Source organism: Macrotis lagotis, chromosome X (genome assembly GCF_037893015.1).
Source record: "Macrotis lagotis isolate mMagLag1 chromosome X, bilby.v1.9.chrom.fasta, whole genome shotgun sequence".
In the NCBI taxonomy this organism is placed as follows: Eukaryota; Metazoa; Chordata; class Mammalia; order Peramelemorphia; family Peramelidae; genus Macrotis; species Macrotis lagotis.
This window is the reverse complement of record NC_133666.1, coordinates 284,383,543-284,405,640: the sequence shown is the minus strand read 5'-3', so window position 1 is coordinate 284,405,640 and position 22,098 is coordinate 284,383,543. Positions and strand designations below refer to the sequence as shown.

Genomic DNA, 22,098 nt, shown 5'->3' with positions numbered 1-22,098 from the left:
TAGTCATGGTGAAGAAGCCAATCACTGAGCCATGCTTCACTCTTTATACATTACAAATTTTTTTTAAAAATGTCAGCATTTCTACATGAAACGTTTAATGATTGATGCAGTAGAATAAATTCCACATGAACAATGCCTTATAATATCTGTCTCGTGAATTTTTCAATATGTAGTAATGCCTGTGCTTTGCTACATTATATTAGCCCTTCCATGTCATATATTAGTCTTTTTGTCAACTTTCATGGTATGAATGAATACATTTGTGAACAGAGGAAGTAAAAAGTATTCAAGAAAAGATGACTTAATCAAATAAACTCCAGATATTTCTATACTTCCAAGAACATAGAAAGCTTTTAGAAGAATGGGCAGTCACTTAATTCCTGTTCTAAGAGGACCATAGAGGAAAAAGAGAAATAGGAAAAAGAAAAACTCATACTGTTTTAAATTTCAATTAAGCTAGACAAGCATGGTAATTTAGGCTGTATAGTTTGGGGGAAATGCCTCAAAAAAGGAGAAAATTTAGCTGCCTCTAGTTCTAAAAACTTATGTAACTGACCAAGTCTAAGCAATGCTTAGCCATGAACAGGATTTTTAACAGAAAAAGAGAAATTAATGTAAGCGAGAAGCATTAAATTAGGCCTGTAGAAGTAATATGAAAGATTCATATAACAAAAGATCATAGGATCACAGATCTAAGGCTGGAAGACTAGAGTCTACTCAGTCCCTCTTTTTATAGTTGAGGAAACTAAGATCAAGCAAGGACTGAATTTAAGTCATCTGATTTCAGAATCAATGCTATTTCTACTATACCTCACAACCTCTTTAGCGATCCTTCAGAAGGGATACCATATAAGTAAATAATAAAACCTGTTAGCATTTATATTTTATTTTGCAGCTTTCAAATGGATTTCATGCACGTTACTTCATTTTATCCTAACAAGAATTCTATGATGAAGGCAAGACAGCCTAATGTGCCTTTTAAGAAATAAAGAAATAGGGACTGAGGGGTTACAATTTGCTCCAAATGATACAAATAATTTAGTAAGAGGAACTAGGACTAAAACCTAGATAATCTTGAGTTTTCTGCCTGAGATGACATTACTTTTTAAAAAGTGAGAAATGGCAAATAACTTGTACTGGGTAAGAGTTAACATTTCAAACTTTATTTCTGAATATTGTTACTATGAGTTATCAGCAAACTTTACTTAATAATGGTTGAAAAAGGTGGCATAACATTCCCTTCTTTCTTGAAATATTGAGTGAGAAAAAGTGATTTGTTATCAAATAAGGAAGTACCTCAAGAAAGTGGAGTTGAGTTTTATAAGGAGCTCACTTGCCACTGAAATAACTATAAATAATAAATAGGTCAAATGGTTTTGGATAGAAGCCCAAGAGTACATAATGATCCACTCATAAAACTAGGTAGAATGAATATTTTCATACAATATGTATGACTTTGATTCAGCATCACAGGACACACTTCTAACATATGGAAAGGCTATACTAATGGAAGCACTATGTAGCAATGCAAAAAAATTAAAGTCCTCATTTTTTTGGCTATGATATGTTGACAGTCTTTGAGTCTCAGGAAAATTGATGATTTGTACATTAGATTTTGATGCTTTGTTTCTGGGTCATACCAGAAAGATATGACCAGCAGTTATTAATTTCCTTTTTAAAAAAAGTTGCTTTGATTAGCTTTCCTTAAAAGACAAATTTTGACCAATCTTGCAGTGTCTGTTATCTTCCAAATTGAATGGCACAATCTTCGCAGATATTTACATTGTTTCCTGACGTAATAACTGTGAATCAATTTCTTCACTGAAATATAACTCTTCAATCATAATTCTCAGTTTAATCCTTACTATGAAGGAGGGCTTTTCCTGTTTTTTTCCTTTTACCATTTTCATTTAATTCTGTGGGTTAACTGATGACCAAGTCAGGTATTATTGTTGATATTTTCACTACCTTCTTTGAATATTTTGAGTGAGTCAGGAATTCTTGATCGTTTTTTTCTATTTTATTTCAGTTAGTATTTTAAAAATATCTTACATTAATTCTTTGCTCTAAATAATGAGCAATTATTTTTATGCTGACCTTCACCACTAGGCAGATAAAGACCAATGGATTTTTGAAATGCTACTACTTCAAGATCAAACTAGATCTTTTTTGATTCTTCTAGTAATATCATAAGTCATCTTCATTACTTTATAGTCACTTTTCATAAGGCAATGCAAAAAAATAGCAATTTTTTTCCATTTCTTTAACTCTTACTTTTGGAAGAAGTATTTTCATGTTCCTAATTTATCACTTTATGAATATATTAGGTATTATTAGTTTATTCTTTTATAATAGTGACCAATTGAGTCTTCAACATCAGATTCCAAGTCAAAAGAATTTATTTAATATAGAAATTAGACAGTTTGGAGATATTTACCAGTATATTTCAGATAGAATATCTGATCTACTGAAGAATGACTATTTCAGAATGACTATTTCATCTATCACAGCTCTTACCATTTTTTCATGTATATTATTACTACTATGACTAAAGAATTTACCTTTTTAAATAACAGAAATATGAAACACTTTAAAAAGCATCACACTTTTATTCTGTTTGTACATAATTCTTACCCAGTTCACAGATAATGGCAATACATGCCCGAACCATTCTATCTCTTTCCTGAAGGCCATCATTTCCAACAGCAATCAATGAGTTGGCAACTGAGCTGGGAAACAGGGAAGCATTCACAGTGATCATCTATAAAGAGGACAGAGGAAAGAGAGAGAAGTAAGTCAGAAAAGGGAATTAATTCCTTTATTACTGTATTTTAAGATTTAAATAACATGTTCCATTCCTAGTACAATACTTCAGCAATGTATGTTAAGAATGTTTATGTTCTGCTCTGTCTCAAACATGGGACTTTAAAAAGATAAAAGTATAATCAGTGAATTTTTTTAACAACAAATAACTGAACAGAACCTTTTCCTCACAAAAAACTGTCTCATTTCTTCATTTCAAATCTCAACTCTTTGGATCAAAAAGAATTTCTTGAGAATCTGCCTAGCACAATATTCAGCTTAAGGACATATTTGTACATAATATTTGTTTATAGAAATATTATTCATATATATGCTACAGTAAAAAATTTTCCATTGTCATATATTTAAGGGTAACTATATTATACTGAGGACATTGTTATTCCAGAGAAAATTCCTTTACCATAGGCTCATAGATTTCCTTAGAGACAAATGAATCCAACTCCCTCATTTTTTAATAGATGAAGAAACCAAAGTCAGGATAGGTAAAGAAAGGTTATATAAATGAGGCAGTTTTGTTTCCTCTTTCTCCCCGATCCACTAAAAACTGCCTCTTCTTTTGCTTTCTCCCACTGTTCTAAAGATTTAACTAACAGACTCATACAACATATTTTTTTTTTCTAACCACATTTACTACCTGTTGTACACTGCATCCTGGATAGCTCATCAGCACCTTAAAAAAAAAATAAATAAATATGTGCTTCCTGTCACACCAGTCAAAACTGCAATCCCATCTTGGCATCTGTCTTTTTATTAATGGGACAGCTATCCTCACTATTACTTAAGCTTCAAACCCTGCTTTGACATCTTCCAATTTGTCTGATTGGATTAACATTCAATCAGTTGCTAAAGTCTCTTGCTTCTAACTCCATAATATTTCTTTAAACCATAATCTAACTGTGTTTTCACAGTTAAAAAAAACCTTAATTTAAGCTTTTTGTTTCATTTTTTAAAAATCTCTTTTCTGGATTATGTCAGTAGTCTTAAAACTGAATGTCTGATAAAGTTTGTCCTTATAAAATTTATCTACAAATTGTTACCAAAATATTTTCTTAACATAAATCTGACTAAAAAAACCCCATAAAATTAGAGCTAATGTAATCTGGTTATATTAGTGTACAACAGATCAAATAACTTCCATATTTCTCTTTCTGTTGTTGCACATCTATCCTTCATGACTTACTATCTCACTCTCCATCTTCATTCTAATCTTCTCTCAATATTCCTACCCCATAGCCTTCCTCTTCCACATCAGATATATATATATATATATATATTTTTCCAGGTTTTTGCAAGGCAAATGGGGTTAAGTGGCTTGCCCAAGGCCACACAGCTAGGTAATTATTAAGTGTCTGAGACTGGATTTGAACCCAGGTACTCCTGACTACAAGGCCGGTGCTTTATCCACTATGCCACCTAGCCGCCCCACACATCAGATATTCTTAATAAATACTTTAATGGAAAAAAAAAAAACAAGGTGTGAGTTTCCCTTTTTCTCTAACTAAACATTCCATATAATCATAAAACGTCATTCTATAGTCTCTCTACAGAGATGATGCTTGTCCTTTGTTCTTGAAGAAGATCATGACATCAGGGACATGATGCCATGACAAGCATGTGAATTGGATTTGAGTTTATCACCAAGTCTCTTTCTTTATCCTCCGGAGTCATCTGGGTTCAGGAACCAGATATGAATCAGGACAACTGGAGATGGACCTGGATGCCAGCTATTGAGTGACTTGCCCAAGATCACATAGCTAGTTAAGAGTCAACTGTTTGAATCCAGATTTGAACTCAGATCCTCCAGACTCCAGGGTGGTTGTTCTATCTACTGCACCACCCAGCTGTTGACTCTCTATAGGTACTCCAGTCTCAGTGGAAGAAGCAATTGCAAATAACAATCTTTCTAATTATATCCTTAATCGCATATTCTCCTGATTCCTCCAAAATCTTGTGCCTTCAATCAATCCCTTACTCCCTAATTCTAAAACTCTTTATTCTATTTACTAATACTTATAAACAAAGCCAGATTTCTTCTATCCTTAAAAAACCTGACTTGATTCTACCAATTCGGAAAGACACTCTTCTATATCTTGTTCCTTACAAAGTCAAACTCCTGGAAAAAGTTATCTATACTTTCTAAAATATTTTTTTCCTTATCTCCTACTCTTTAATAACTTGAAGTCTGGCTTACAACCTTATCAATGAACTGAAATCGTACTTTTCAAGTTTACCAAAGATTAATTACCACCTCCAATCATTTATTAAATATCTCTGCAATATTTAATTACCAATGTAATGACCTTTTCTTAATTCTCATTCTTTTTGACTTTTTTTGTAGTTTTTGACTGCATCTTGTTCTTGATACTCACTTTCTCTCCAGATTTTTGAGAGATAGCATTTTCCTGGTTCTCTTACCTACTTCACTATTATCTCTAAGCTACTCAGTTAAGATATTTATCTAGGTCATACTCACTGAGATATGTTGGGAGGGGAAAAAGGCTGGGGAGATGGGGAGGGGGAGTCACAGTGAGAATGTATTTTGAAACCACAGGGCTATGATTCAAATTCTAGCTTCACAGTTTACTATATAACCTTAAGTATGTCACTCTGAGCTTTAGTTTCTTCTTTAAGCTTAGAGCTGGATAAGAGGAATTTTGGATCTAAATCTATGGCCCTATATTTACTCACTAATCTCGTTCTTCCTTTGAAGCTTATTTCATCTATCTAAACCATTCCATTTGGATCTGTTACTAAAGATTTAATAGTCTGTTCTTCTCCCCCCCCCCTTTGGAGACTACATGATGTCCTCTTCAATACCATGATCTCCCATTTCATTAAATATTCTCAGCTGGAAACTATATCACTCCATATCAGTTACCTGACTGCTGATTTCTTCCTTCCTCCTAAATAACATGCCTATAACTTTACAAAAATCTTCACCTGACCCTTCCACTTTTTCCTCAAACTGTTTTTTTTAATCAATTCTTTTCTTTTACAACCTCTCTTTGAGGTTTATACTATTCATATCTACACCTAATCAAAATCTGATAGCTACTCTTCAGAGCCCAAGGTCCTTATCTTAATCCCTCTACTTGTTCAAGTGATTGCATGCTGTCCTATCTTTTCAAATAGACTACAACTGAGTCATTCCCATTCTCACTCATTTTTTTTTTTAAATTCAAGGCAATGGGGTTAACTGACTTGCCCAGAGTCACACAGCTAGGCAATTATTAAGTGTTGAATTTGAACTCAGGATGCTCATAACTCCAAGGCCGGTGCTCCATCCACTGCGCCACCTAGCTGCCCCCTCGCTTATTTTCAATCTCTCTACTGCTCACAAACATGCCCAGAGTCCCCTATCTTGACCTCTCCCTGCTAATTATCATTCTATTTCTTCTGTCCTTCATAGTTAAACAAATTAAAAAGGTCAGCTATAGGAATTGTCTCCACTTTCTCACCTGTGTCATTTTCTTCTTAACCCCTTCAAATCTGGCTTCTGACCTAATCATTTCATTGAAACTGCTCTTTCCAAAGTTTTTAACAATCCCTTAGTTGCCTAATTCAATGACCTTTTCTCAATCTTCATTCTTCTTGACTTCTTTGCAGCCTTTGACTCTGATGATCATTCTCTCCTCCTTGACACTAAGATTTCAGGATAATATCACTCTCTCCTAGTTTTCTTATTATTTATTTGAACACTTCTCTGTCTCTTCACTGGATCCAGCTCCAGATACCACCCTCTAATCATAGGTGTCCCTCAGGGTTCTTACTCTGAATCTTCTCTTCTCCACTGTATTACTTCATCTGGAGATCTCATCAGCTTTCAAGGAATTAATTATCATCTCTATTCTGATGGTGTTTTCAAGTCTACCTTTCTTGCCCCAATCTCTTTGCTGACCTCCAAAATTGAATTTCCAATTGCCTGACATCTCAAACTGGATGTCCAGTAGACATCATAAACATATGTACCCCCAAAACAATTCATTATCTTTCCCCCTAAATTCTTTCCCACTCCTACCTGCCATTTACAATCTTTCCCTCAGTCCCTCAGGCTCACATTCTAGAAGTCATCCTGGATTCTTCACCATGTCTCAAATACTCTCCCTTCCCTCCTCTGATACTGCCACCATTATACTGCAGGCACTCATCACCTCACAACTTGATACCTGCAACAAGCTACTGGTAGATCTGCTTGCCTCAAGTCTCTCCTAACTCCAATCCATACTCCATTCAGCCAATAAAGTGATCTTCCCCTCCACACCATCAGACTAGCAACTATCAATGGTTATTATTTTTGATTATTGCTTTGTTAACAAATACTGTTTAAAGAAAGGGAAAGAAGAGATTGATAAAAGGGAGAACAAAAGTAAAAGCTAAAAGAAAAGCCAAATGGGAAATGGGAGTAGGAAAGGGAAAAGGGTTAATAGAATGAAAAGCTGATCAAGAGGCAGCAGTCAGAAGTAAAATCTTGGTGAGGAGAAATAAGGGGAAAGGAAAGGAAAAAAGTATAAATGGGGAAGAGAGCATGGAGGGAAATAGAGGTTACAATCATAAATGTAAATACAAATAGGATTTTTTCCCTTTCTCATGATTTCTTTCCCCCTTAGTTATAATTTCTCTTTCACAGCATGACTAATAAGTTAATATGTTAAACACAAATGTTTAAGTACAACTTTTACAGACTATTCACTGCCATGGGGAGGGTAGAGGGAAAAGAAGATGGTAGGAAAAGCGGAACCCATAAACTTGTAGACAGATGAATGTTGAAAATTACCTTTGCATGTAATTGAAAAAATAAATTTTTTTCAAAAAAGAAAGAAATCAGAAAAGCCTGGAAATACTTGCATGAACTAATAATGAGTTAAGTGAGCAGAACCTGAAGAACATTGGACATACTAAGAGCAACTGCTCTCAAGTAATATAATAATGAAAGACAATTCTAGCTGACATAATAGAAAAAAAACCACTTCATAGAAGAAACAATAGAATCAGAATACAAACAAAAGCTTACTTTTTTTTAACTTTTAAAATTTGCTTTATGCATTATGGGGTTTTATTTCCCCTTTTTGATTTGATTCATCTTTCACACAAGATTATTATGGATATGTATTTAGCATAATTATACATGTATGAACACTGCTTTCTATCAGGGGGAGGGGAAGAGAGGGCGAGAAAAAAATGTGAAACTCAAAGCCTCAGGAAAAAGTAATTGTTGAAAACTATCTCTGCATGTAATTGGAAAAATAAATTAAAATATTTATTATTTTAAAAACCTAACTAAAAGAGATAATCAGGGAAACTACATTTTGATAAAAGGTATCATAGAAGGTAAAGGAATTATCAAAATTTTGACAGCACAATTTTTTTCTGATAAAGACATAGTTTCTCAAATATGTAGGAAACTGAGGCAAATTTATAAATATAAGAACCATTCCTTAGTTGATAAATTGATCATGGCATATGAACAGTCAGTTTTCAGAGGAAGAATTCAAATCTACCTATAGTCATATAAAAATGCTCTAAATCACAATTGATTAGAAAAATGCAAATTAAAATAACCATGACCACTACTTCACACCTATCAGAAATTACATAATCTGGAAGGGATAATGGAAAATAGGTACACTAATGAACTGCTGATGGAGTTTCAAACTGGTCTAACCATTCTGGAGAACAATTTGGTACTACAGTCAAAGGGCTATAAAACTGTGTATATGTTTGTGTTGATCCAGCAATACCAAGAGAAGAAAAAGGGAAAAGATCTATTTGTTCAAAAATATTTATAGCAGTTTTTTTTGTGGTGGCAAAGAACTGGAAATTGAGGGGATACCCAGCAACTGAGTAAGTTATGGTATAAATATGTTGTGAAATACTATTATGCTTTAAGAAATACGGGGGATAGTTTCAGAAAAACCTGAGATTTAAATGAATATAAAGTAAAATGAACAGAAATGAGAGATCACTGTATACTGTAACAATATTGTAATGATGATCAACACTGACTTAGCTAGATTGATCAATACAATTTCAAAGGACTTATGATGAAAAATATTATCTACTTCCAGAGAATGAAGTCCAACTAAAATCTGACCTAAGAAAGTCTTCTCTCTTAACCCCAGTGCCTTTTCTAATAACTATTTATCCTGTATATATAATTTGCTTTATATATCACTTGTTTGCATGCCATCAATCTACTAACATTAGATTGTAAACACCTACAGGGAAAGAACTCTTTTGCACTTCTTTAGTCCAGAGCTTAGCACAGTGCCTGGCACATAATAAATGTTTATTAATTGACTAACCAATAAACTCCTAGAAAAAGTTCTGTTCTCTATTCTTTACTGCTTTCGGTTCCTCAGGTTTCCAAACACACCAAAGTAACTCTGCTGAAACTCTTCTACCCAAGACTTCCAATACTTAATCTAATGACTCATTCTCAGTCCTCATGTTTCTTGAACCTCAGCAGCTTCTAACACAGTTGACTTCTCCCTGCTTCTAGATACTCTCTTTCTCGCCAGGCTTCAGTGGCACCACATTCTTATCCTACCTATGTGAAAACTCAAGCCTCCTTTGCTACTCACTCCAAGGGTCTCTCTTCAACTCTCACTTCTCTCTACATTCTCTCCTTAATAATCTATGACAAAACAAATGGTCCTCAAATTTGGCTCTCATCTCTCTCTTTAATTCTAGCCCATATATTTAATCAATTGCTTGTAGGACATGGCCATTTGTTCTCAAAATTTTTCACTCTTGGTATGGTCTCATTTTTCTCTCCATAATCCTGAACATATTGTTGGTCAATTCACATATAACTGCTCTTGCATCTTTGCTTTCCTGTCCAATTGTTCTCCCTGTCTTAACAATTCTTTTTTTTTTAAGTTTTTTTGCAAGGCAATGAAGTTAAGTGGCTTGCCCAAGGCCACACAGCTAGGTAATTAGTAAGTGTCTGAGGCTGGATTTGAAAATCAGGTACTCCTGACTCCAGAGCTGGTGCTCTATCCACTGCACCACCTAGCCACCCCAACAATTCTCAACATTAGTTTACCCTATCCTCTACTGTCTCTCTTTTAGCTTGTGTGAACAAAGGGATCTCAAACTCAACATATCCAAAGTGAAACTCATAATTTTTTCCCTCTAAATCCATTCTTTCCCTCCAAAACTTTGTTTTAATGTCACAGAAACTAAAGTCTTCCTAATTATTCATAGCTGCAACCTTTAAATCATCCTTCATTCTTCTTCCATATTAAAAACTACATGGAGGTGGGGGGCTGCCAGCTAGGTGGTGCAGTGGATAGAGCACCAGCCCTGGAGGCAGAAGGACCTGAGTTAAAATGCAACCTCAGACACAATAATTACCCAGCTATATGACCTTGGGCAAGTCATTTAACCCTATTGCCTTGCAAAAAAACAAACAAAAAATTATATCTTGTCAGTTGTCCTGCTACAAAGTGTTTCACACCTCTTCATCTCCTGTTACAGCTTTATAATGAATAGCTTTTGTAATGAAAGATTTGCTTTCAACCTCTCCTCCCTTCAATGCATTCTAAATAATAATCTGCCTTAGGTACAGATATGATCATGTTATTCCTCAGTTAAAAAACTTTCAATTGCCTCTTGGTTATAATTCACTTCCCAGTATAACAGATCCAATTTTAATACTATCATAAAATATAATGATTTGGTCAGCATGGGAAGAATGAAAAGGGGGATAAGAGGTTTAGTACTATGATCACATCAAGATAGGGAAATAGCAGTATGGAAATTCCTTCTGTCAAGTGCTAGTATCAGAGAAAACTACTTCAATGAAAGAGTCAGGAACTAAAAATGCACCAATGCTAATTCACTGTTGGTGGAGTTGTGAACTGATTTAACCATTCTAGAGAAAATCTGGAACTATGTACAAAGGGATATGTAAAACTGTGTATACTCTTTGATCCAGCAATGCCACTACATATATATATATATTCCAAAAAGAGAGAAAATAACCTATTTGTACAAAAATATTTTAGCAATTTTTTGGTAATAACAGAGAATTGGAAATAACTATCGATTGAGGAATGACTGAACAGGTTGGAGTATTAGTACACACACACACACACATATACATATACATAAGCAGGATGATTTCAGAAAAACCTGGAAAGAGTTACATGAACTGACAGAGTGAAGTGAGAAGAGCCAAGAGAACATTGTATATAATAGCAATATTATACAATTGTGAACGATTTAGATACTCAGTAACACAATGATCTAAAACAATTCCAAAGGGTTCATGATGAAAAACGTTATTTGCCTCTAGAGAAAAAATTGATGGCATCTGAATATAGATTGAAGCATACTGTTTTTCATTTTTTCTTTCGTTTCCTCATGCTTTTCAAATTTTCTTTTGCAAAATAACTGATGTGGAAATGTTTTACATGATTACACATATTATCTGTATCAGACTGCTTTACCATCTCAGGAAGAGGAGAAAGGAGGAAAAGAGGGATAGAATTTGGAACTCAAAATTTAAAAAAAAAAGCAATAATTGTTAAAAACTGTTTTTTACACCTGATTGGGGAAAATAAAATATTAACATTATTATTTATATATAAATTCCTAAATGAAAAATAAGGAAGCAGTGATTATAAAAAGCCTTCCTACACCTTTATCAAAAGTGTATAGAAATAATTATCTCCCATCTACTCTATGTCTTATATGTGAACTATAAAATATATGAAACATTTTCAGGTTGTCTATCTCAAAAGAATCTCAGTACCTTAAGAGTAGGGACTATTTTTGCTTTTCAATGTTTCCCCAAAACTTAACACAGTGCCTGTTATGCGCGCGCGCACACACACACACTCATATAGTAAATGCTTAATATTTTATAATGGAAAAAAAATGCACAGAACAGTTGGCATACCTTTCTGACTAATCGAAGTGCTTGCGTCCTCTCTACCTCGTTGCTCTGTTGTATGTCAATGCACCTAAGATATAAATAAGTAAAATTTCAATTCGACAGCATTTTCTTGGTATAAGCAAGTTAGTTCTACATTGAGATAATCAATCTTTATAAAACACAAACTAAAAAGAAAAGGACATAATTTTTTGCTACTGAGTTTTTAGGCATTCAAGTAATATTTTCAAAATGTTTAATTGGTTAATAGTTTTATCTCTAGTAAAAAAAATACTTCTATTCAATTATCTCTTTTCTAAGAGACAATACTGCAAATAATTTACAGAACCACTGTATCATAGACATGTCAACAAAAAAGTTGTGCAATGAAATCAGGTACTTGTTAACAAAAACTCTTCTATTTTGGCCCGACTTCACGATCACTGAAAGCTATCTCTCAAATACTCTGGAGACCAAAATATATTTTGTTTCCCAGAAGCAGTTTACTTTGGAATATTAATGTGGACCAAATTTAAAAGAAAAGAGTGTATAAATTCTGCCATTACAAATGTCAAAGTCCTATGTGATTCAAACTGAAATTGTAATTTATTATATCTATGTTGATATTATATACTCCAAAAAATTAGGCACAACCAAATTTCATCTAAACTATTTTTACATTATTTTAAAGCTTTGTATTTTAAAGAAAATGGCTATGACTTTAAAAGATTATAAAATTTAAATATTCTAAAAGAAAACTATATATAAACATTCTTATTTGATAATCTATAAGTATTTATAGTGTGCTAACATGTCACTATAGCTTGCTATTATTCCAAACAAGCAATTCGTAGATTCCTAGAACCAAGAAATAATTCTTTAAAAAAAATAAATTTTAAAATTGTCTTTATGTACAATTTCTATCATTAAATAAAATATGAGAAAAAAGGCAACTGTAAAAAAAATTTACCTAGCTATTAAATAATCCACTTTCAACTTTAGCACCTTCTGCAGAATAGTTGAGTCTCGGATGAGATACCGAAGGGCTCGTAGTCCTGCTGCACGTACTTCTTTTGCTTCATTCAATAAAGCTAATCGCAAACTGATGAAAAAAAAAAACAAAAATGAGCATTGTTGTCTGTATTTAGAGTACATAAGATACCATAGATGATACTTTTACTTAACTTTCTAATTATCTAGAAACTTTCAAATGTCAAAACTTGAATGTGTTTGGTTTTAATACATAACCATAAAATATCACTAAATTTTCTTCATCACTATAAAGTATAAAATAAAAGTATTTAATTTTTACAACTATTTTTAATTCAGATATGTTAAGTATTACTACACTGTCAACATTTTTAAAATGCATAGATTCTGAAATGTCTAATTATAATTCAGAAAAAACTTCAAGGTACTTACCATATTATGATATGCTCATAATTAAAACCTAGCTTTTCTTCACTGTGGCCAATATTACAAAGAAGCTGTCAAGAAAAAAAATCCCTTAAACAGCAGGTCACATTAATATAACATTTTAATCTTTACACTATACCTTCCTTGAAACAACTCAATATAGCAAGTAGAATATTGCTTTTTTCAACTTTTTATGTAAAGATACACACACACATATGCATGCATAAATACAAACATGTCTCAAAACATTCAAATCAAAAATAAGTTTTATCCACATTTGGGATAAATACATAAAATATTCATTTTTAAATTCATTTGGTTTTCAATTTAGAAACATCAAAACTTTTAGATTTTGATGGTTTCTAGTTTAGTCTAGAAAAGCAATACATTTATATGTAACCAATGAACCCTAATGTTTCCATAAATAAAACTTACAATACTCTGAAAAACATCTAAGTTTTAATTTTAATTAAATTTAATTTAACTAAAATTTAATTTAATTTAACTAAAATACAGAGTTTGATTAAGTAAGAATTTTTTTAAGTACCTAAAATGTATGAGGCAGTAGGGATAAAATGACAAAAAGCAAAAAGTCCCTGACTGCAAAGAATTTATATTCTTTTAGCAATAATTATCTTACATAAGCACAGAAGTTTTTTTAATTGCTACAAGAGTCTCAATGCAACAGACTTAGAAAGAGAAATTAATTCAATGAATATTAAGTATGCTCAATATGGTATCATATTGCTATAATCTGGCCAAATGATATCAACAATAGGAGCAACTACAACCTACAAACAAAATTTTAAAAAAATGCTTGAGTACATTTATGTCAGTAGCAAAACCATGAGAAGTCACAAGTTTACTATCATTTGAGAATGATTTAAAGACAAGAAGCAAAGAAAGGGGAAAGGGACACTGAGTTCATAGCACAAAGGCTCTAGTCCTTAATGATAATGAAGAATCGAATGTAATCTTATGAAGCATTAACACAGCTTATGCTAAATAAATAGATATTGTACAATTAAATAGTTATGCTAAGTAGACAAATATTATACATTTAAACGGCTGAAGAAATCAGAACCATAAACCATTTAATGGTTTGTATAATTTTTTTCATAAATTTCTTTCCAGATCAAGAAGTCCAGTAGGTAAAAAAGAAATGACTTTGACATAGTAAAATTTAGTTGATCTAATAAGGTATGACAATATATAACACTCAATATTAAAAAAAGAGTTCATGAAACAGCAAGGTTTCTTAAATTTTTCTTGTGATGAAATTGTTATAATTATTTTCTAACTTTATAAGCAAGGATTAGAATGGTAGACTTTTTTATGAATGTGTGAATGAATCATGTCCAATAGTCATATCACATAGAATTCTTAAACTTCATGATAAACAAATGAAATTAGAAATCAAGCAAGAGACTATGTTCTATATTGGGGTGGCAGCATTTGTCAGCAAAACTTGGTGGTTAGAGATGAATGAGTAGAGCACCAAATTTATTTAAAATTTTTTTCTACTACATTTTTTCCTCTTCTTTGTATCTGTCTCCACTTTGGCACTATTTTTCTTGCCAGAAAACAACAACAAAAATGGTAGCAATATTTTATCTACAAGACCACAGTGTAGTTACTACCCAGTATTAATAGTAATGCATAAGTAAAAAAAAAAAAACAGCTTTTCTAGAACTTTTGTAGAACATGAAAGGTTCTGCCTCAACTAGAAATTATATTACTAATTTGACAATAAGAAAATAACAAAGTACAACAAATATTAAATAAAATCACTTGAATTTTAATCTTAGTAATTCAGAAGACAGTCTAGAATCTCAAAATTTCCCTACGATAATAACCATATTCAATTTTTCTTGCACAGTACCATGTTTTTTTGTTTGTTTGTTTTAGGTTTTTGCAAGGCAATTGGGGTTAAGTGGCTTGCCCAAGGCCACACAGCTAGGTAATTATTAAGTGTCTGAGGCTGCATTTGAACTCAGGTACTCCTGACTCCAGGGCCAGTGATCTACCCACTGTGCCACCTAGCTGTCCCCAAAGTACCTACCATGTTTTTAAAAATTCTGCTTATATAAATTTTTATTATCACTGACACTCAAAATAAACTACAACTCAGTGCAATTTTACTATTTCATAAACAAAAACATGAAAAGAAGCTAAAGAGTTGTCTACATCAATTGAAATAATATGCTTCTCCAATTCTCTCTCCCTTCACAAGAATCAAAATGTTGGGTTTAAAAATTATTGTAGGGGGCAGTTAGGTGGTGTAGTGGCTAAAGCACCAGCCTTGGAGTCAGGAGTATCTGGGTTCAAATCCAGCCTCAGACACTTAATAATTACCTAGCTGTGTGGCCTTGGGCAAGCCACTTAACCCCAATTGCCTTGCAAAAACCTAAAAAAAAAATTTATTGCAATACTGTAATACTGTAAAAAACTGGTAATAGTAAAACTATTAGGTTTGTATTATTATATATTATATTAGTATTATATTGTAATACTATAAAATGTAATCACTATATAGTAATTGATAATAAGTAATATTTGAATCTTTTTAAATGCTTAAGAAAATAAACAAAATCCAGAAAAGAACTATAAAAGTCTATGCATCTTCCAGAGCCCAACAAGGCACTCAGAAAGCTGACACGTGATTTTTAACTCTTAAACTTGAAAGTTAATAAGAAAACTAGTGAATCTGGAAATATACTTCAAAACTAAACACATTCACCAAGCACAAAACAAAATAAAAGCATCTGCAGTAGCATCAGTTACCAAGTTTTAATAACAGAATTTAGAAGCTTTTTTTAATCAAAAGATAACTTGTGCTTCTCTCTACATCACCTTCTATTTAAAAAATGTATTATTTTAAAATACACACACACACACATATATATATTATGGGAAAATGAACAGTAAAGATTTCTCTAGAAGACAGATTAGATATTTCTCGAGAAAAGTATGCAGATTGCTGCATATGACCAGCAACCTTGAGGTAAGACACTTTTCTAGAGCGAGGCATACAAATAAAATGGTTTCCCTATGTCATAAAATCAATTTAAACCTCTTAAAGTATTTTCCAAATCTGTTTAAATGCTTTTGTCATGCATAAGAGAAACTGGTCTTTATTCCTCTAAGACATTGAATCAAAAGCTGTAGCATGCTGAAATTGTCAAATATGAGTTGATTAGAAAAATCAATGCATATACATTATTAAACAATTACACCTGGCTCTAGTCTAAAATGATGAGAAGGGGCAAACTTCTAAAAGAAAAAAACAGTAAAACTTAAGATGCAACTTGTACAAAAATATTCATAGCAGCCCTGTTTGTGGTGGCAAAGAACTGGTAATTAAGTGAATGTTCTTCAGTTGGGGAATGGCGTAACAAACTGTGGTATATGGATGTCATGGAACACTATTGTTCCATTAGAAACCAGGAGGGATGGGAATTCAGGGAAGGATTTGCATGAACTGATGCTGAGCGAAATGAGCAAAACCAGTAGAACATTGTATACCCTAACAGCAACATGAGGATGATGATCAATCTTAATGGACTTGCTCATTCCATCAGTGCAACAATCAGGTACAATTTTGGGGTATCTGCGATGGAGAATACCATCTGTATCCAGAGAAAGAACTGTGGAGTTTAAACAAAGACCAAAGACTATTACCTTTAATTTAAAAATAAAAACAAATGTTATCTTATTATGTAATTTTGCTATCTGTTTTATTTTTTTCCTTCTTAAGGATATGATTTCTCTCTCAACACAGCATGGAAACAATGTAAAGATCAACAGACTGCTGGGGGGGAGCAAGATTAGGGCAAAAATTGCAAAAGTCAAAATGAATAAAATCTTTCAAAAACAACTTTAGATGCAACAGTGGAAAGTTGCCTTCTCTAAATGAAGAGACACTAATTCACTGGGTTTTATATTCGGATAAGAAAAATATTTTTTTCCTTATTTTTGTTTGCCTGATATAGATTTTCTGTCAATAACAGAAAGCAAGCACGTAAAAAGCCTTCTCACTAAATTAGCCTTTAAAACTGTCAGTAGTGAAGTAAAATTATTACTACTTTTTCTCGATGGGGAAGGGGAAGTTGAAATAAAATATTTTGAATTATGTTCCTAAAATTTAAATGAAAAGCACCAAATTCTGTATGTGAATCTTATTTTAAAAGTTTGATCTATGTAAGAAAAATCTATTTCATTTTTTATCATACATTTATGAAAGTTATGTATCAGGTAATTTAGGATTGTAATATGTATTTCAATACACTGGTTGCCTACTGCCACCTAGTGGTAATGTACTACAATCTTAGGCAAGGTTCCTAAGTGTAAATTAAAAATCTGAAAATCATAACAAATGTTTTAACCAATTATTTAAATGCAATGGGACAAATTTATAAACTTCATATTTACTATTTACAGCAGTTAGTTAATATTCTGAGGCTTTTAACATTTGCCAAGGACTGGGTTGAAATTAACAATCAAAAAGAAAAAAAAAGAAATTAACAAATTACCTAAGTTGACAGGAAAATTAAAACTTGCTATGCACAAACATGACAGGGAAAAAATACAAACTTGAAATAAAAAAGCAGAAGTATGACTTTTAGTTCAAAGGAATATTTTAGAGGGCTCATCTAAAAAATTTTGTTGAGCTCTGATTCTTAAGTTTAATGAGTTAGCTATATCCCACTATTTTATTCTTCATACCCTAATGAAGTATCACATGAAGTATCCTCAAAGCATACTATTAATCATTCACATTTCATCTCACTGAAGGATATCATTTATCTATTTAAATAGGTAACAAAGTTTAAGTAACAAAAGTAACAAAAAGTTTTTAAGCAACAAAAAGACTAAATCAATATTTAATAACCTGAAACGGCAGACATTGATTTTAACAATAAACCACCATATGGTTATAGGTCTAAATCAAGAGAATATTTTATCTTAAATTAATATGCTACACAATCTTTTTTTTTAACCTCCACATATAAAAAATTAAGCTAACAGAGCAGCTAGGTGGCAAAGTAGACAGAGCACCAGCCCTGGAGTCAGGAGTGCCTGAGTTCAAATTCAGCCTCAGGCACTTAATAATTACCCAGTGGCCTTGGGCAAGCGATTTAACCTCATTGTCTTGCAAAAAAAAAAAATTAAGCTAAGATTTTCAATAATAGGTTCATAGTTTGCATTTGTTTAAGGATAAGATTTTGTTTCAGGTAATTAGCAGAATATAATTGATTTATTTTACATATAAATGTAATCAATATGTATGAATCTATTCCTTATATAAAAGGGCTATAAAAGAAAAATTTACACAGAATTTGGATTTTATGATTCATAAAGATTTTCTGACAATATTAAATCTATTATTGTTAAGTTTCCAAGTAATAAGAATTAACTTGTAATACTTAATATTCATCAAACAAATTGATTAAACAATCTTTAAAATTATGGTTCTAGTATGGATACTGTCTTAATAATTTTATGTTAATTGTCCTTTATGGCATGAGTTTTTAATATAAAAATTATTTCAAAATAAGATTCTTTTCGATGCTCTTAAAATAAAAACGAAATTCAAAAGTTTCAAAGAAAGTAATTTTAGAATATGCTAACAAGTGAAAAATTTCTAAGAATTAAAAATTGTTCAATGTAGAATTTAAGTTATTTTAATAAACTATAAAAGATTGTCCTACCACAATTACACATCATTTTATCTACCAAAATGCAGTCAGGAAACAGACACGGGTGCATAATATGCACATGGCTACAGGATCATATTATTAGATATTTCTGCCTGTACATTTAAAGAAATGTTAATTCTTAAGATATAATTCACTGGGGGGTAGCTAAGTGGTCCAGTGCCCTGGAGTCAGCAGGACCTAAATTCAAATCCAGTCTCAGACACTTAATAATAACCTAGCTGTGTGACCTTGGGCAAGTCACTTAATCCCACTGCCTAGCAAAAAATCAACAAAAGAAGATATAGTTCACTATATTCCTAACTGTAAGATCAAATATGTTAACTCCATTAACTAAATTTATAATTTTAATTTAAGTTTTTAGTATTTTAAAAAAGTAGAGATTTTTTCCACCAGTCATTCCTATTACTTGTTTAATATTAACATGAAAAGATTAACTAAATTTTAGTTTTAAAATTATTTTTAAAATATAGAAAACCCCAAATAAAGTTGCTCAGTTACTCTCATTTCTGTTATAATATAATTCATATCACCAAATCCTACCTTATTGTCAAAGATCCTTCCAATAATATTTATTAGCGGCAGCTAGGTGGTGCAGGGAATAGAGCACCAGCCCTGAGTCAAGAGGACCTGAGTTCAAATCAGACCTCAGACATTAATAATTACCTATCTGTGTGACTTTGGGCAAGTCACATAACCCCATTGCCTTGTAAAAAGCAAAAACAAAAAACCAATAATATTTATCAGTTAATCAATCCAAATACCAAGCTAGCTCCTCGGTCTTGATATACAACATAAACCTGTTTCTAAAGTAGGTTAAATATCAGAGATATTTAAGTACTTTAAACAGTCTCATCAGCTCCCATGAGTTGAATTATTTTAGATGACTTCTAAACAGATATCTCTGGATCAATCTATCAATCTATGTCTCTATCTATATCTCTATCTCCAGCCCTCATTTCATTCCTGAGTTCCAACTCATATCTCCAACTGGAGATATTTCCTACTGGGGATCCCAAAGGCATCTCAATCTTGACAATATAAAAAAAAAAAAAAACTACTCTCCTCCCAACTCCCAAAACCCACTTCTATTCCTAACTTTTCTATTTCTGTACATACAAGGTACCACTATCATTTCAGTCATTCAGGTTTGGAACCCTTCTCCTCAGTCTATTAGCTGCCAAACTTCATTGGATCTACCACAATATTATTCCCATCAAAAGCTAATTGACTTTCTCTCCAGTCAAAGAGACATCAATTTAGGCTGACATCCAACAACTTTCACTGGAACAACACCTTCCAAAATGGTCTTCTAGTCTCTAAACTCTACCCTTTCTAATCCATCTAATAGAGAATTAACAAGCAATACTCCTCAAGTAAAGTCTGAGCATTTCACTTACCTTTTCAACAATTCCCTATTGCCTCTAGAATCAAATATAAATTCCTTGGTTTGGCATATAAAGTCCTTTACACTGGCTCCTAGTTTAGTACTCATCACCTCCCTTTTATACACTATGTTCCAGTCAAACAGGCCTCAGACACAACATTCTATCTCTCACTTCTAGGTTTCTCTACCCAGGCTGTTCCCTTGGCTGGAAAGCACTCCTTGTTTTACCTCAACCTGTCAGAATCCCTAAGTTTCTGCAAGCTCAACTCAAATGACACCTACCTCTCTGATCAGTAGTATGTTGCCCTCTCAAAATAATAATAATAATAATGATAAAAAGAAAAAAAGCAAAAACTATACAATTTGTATAGATTTCAGGTTTATGTGCATACAATAATATTCTCTCTCTCCTACCCCAAGACAATATAAATTTGAAGGTATGGACTGCTTATTTTCTGTTTTTATATATGTAGGATTCAACACATTGTTTGGCATATAAAAAATACTTAATGTTTGTTGGTTGACTGCTGTAAGTTGGCCTTACAAATTTAAAATCCAATATCTTGATTATTAATATGCTACTTATTTTCTAGACTCCCTGTATAAAATATATATACTATTTCAAAATGTGTTTCAAAAAGATATCTTCTTAATTTAGTAACAAACTGATTTTTTATGAGTGATGTGACAAAGCAGCTACAATTTCACTAAAAATACCTCACTTCTAAAATTCGTTATATGAAGGTAGATAGAAGAAGGCTGTGGGACTTCCCTGGGGATTTTGGTTAAGTATAGGAAGTTTTCAGCTCTTCAAGTTATGCTGGCTTGCTGGCTTCTTGAAGTATTATCTACAGGGAAAATCCATTAAATAACTTTACCTTTTGGGGTGATTATCCAAGCACTAGTCTCACAGGAATCCCTCAAGGGATCATCATGGGAACTAGAATATGGTTCCTGGGACATTTCTATATCTGACTTCACATTCTTCAAGTTTCCCCTAAAATTATCCTGGATCATAGGCCTACAGCATAACTGTTGTATGTAAATAACAAACTATTCTAACTGTCAGAATCTAATAGAATTAGGAGTATATAGTTTTGTGGAAATTAACTTTGGTCAAAGCATTAGTGTGCTTCTTAAGCTTTTCTTGAAATCAAGTACCAAAACCAACATTTATCCTCTTTTTAGAAGTGACACTAAGGAGATGAAAATAGCAACTCCAACAACTAATGGATCAATCTAATTTTAAGACAATCTACCAAAAAAGGTTAGAAAACGTTTATTAATATAACACCAACAAATCAGAAGGAGAAAATCCCAAGTGTCTTACCTTAGTAAAGTTATTCAGGTGACCTAACTTTCTCATATTTGATACTCCTTGCAATTTGGCCACATTTTGGAGAATCTCCCTTAAATTATCATAAGGCTCTGTGCAAAAGAAGAGACATTTGAAAATAATTTTTAAACAACAATTTTCTAGTCACAAAATAGGGAATTTGCATCTTATAGTTTGTGCTATTTTTATTTATTTTATAAAATATTTCCCAATATTATTTTAATCTAGTTTGGGCTGGACTGGGACACATAGCCAGTACTTCAAATCTAAGTATAGTAATGATCATGCTACCCCTCTTCTCCTTTTCAACTCAAGATTCCTATTGCTTCTAGGTTGAAATATCAATTCCCCATGGAGCCCTTCACAATATGGCCCTAAGCTGTTTTACCAGTCTCATTCATTTGGCCCCTCCCCCCATTCAAACACTCTGAAATCCAGTCAAACTGACCTTCTCAAATATGGTCTTCCATTTCCAGTATCTCTGCATAAAATGCACTACTTCCTCTTCTCCACCTCTTAAGGTTCTTCCCTATCTCTAAGT

The 22,098-nt window shown here is 32.5% G+C and overlaps 1 protein-coding gene across 8 annotated transcripts in view; it reads right to left on the bottom strand.

Moving 5' to 3' along the window:
- RICTOR (RPTOR independent companion of MTOR complex 2) overlaps positions 1–22,098 on the bottom strand; it is a 138,122-nt gene that overhangs the window by 57,287 nt on the left and 58,737 nt on the right. For 5 of the 8 annotated variants that reach the window (XM_074206786.1, XM_074206787.1, XM_074206790.1 and 2 more), the window contains exons 3-7: positions 21,552–21,651; positions 13,124–13,188; positions 12,672–12,803; positions 11,729–11,792; positions 2,635–2,761 (exon numbers count right to left, since the gene is read on the bottom strand). In XM_074206786.1, the coding sequence (XP_074062887.1) occupies positions 2,635–2,761; positions 11,729–11,792; positions 12,672–12,803; positions 13,124–13,188; positions 21,552–21,651 (488 nt within the window). The remainder of the gene's footprint in view (positions 1–2,634; positions 2,762–11,728; positions 11,793–12,671; positions 12,804–13,123; positions 13,189–21,551; positions 21,652–22,098) is intronic. The other 3 variants (XM_074206789.1, XM_074206793.1, XM_074206792.1) reach the window with 1 other exon arrangement.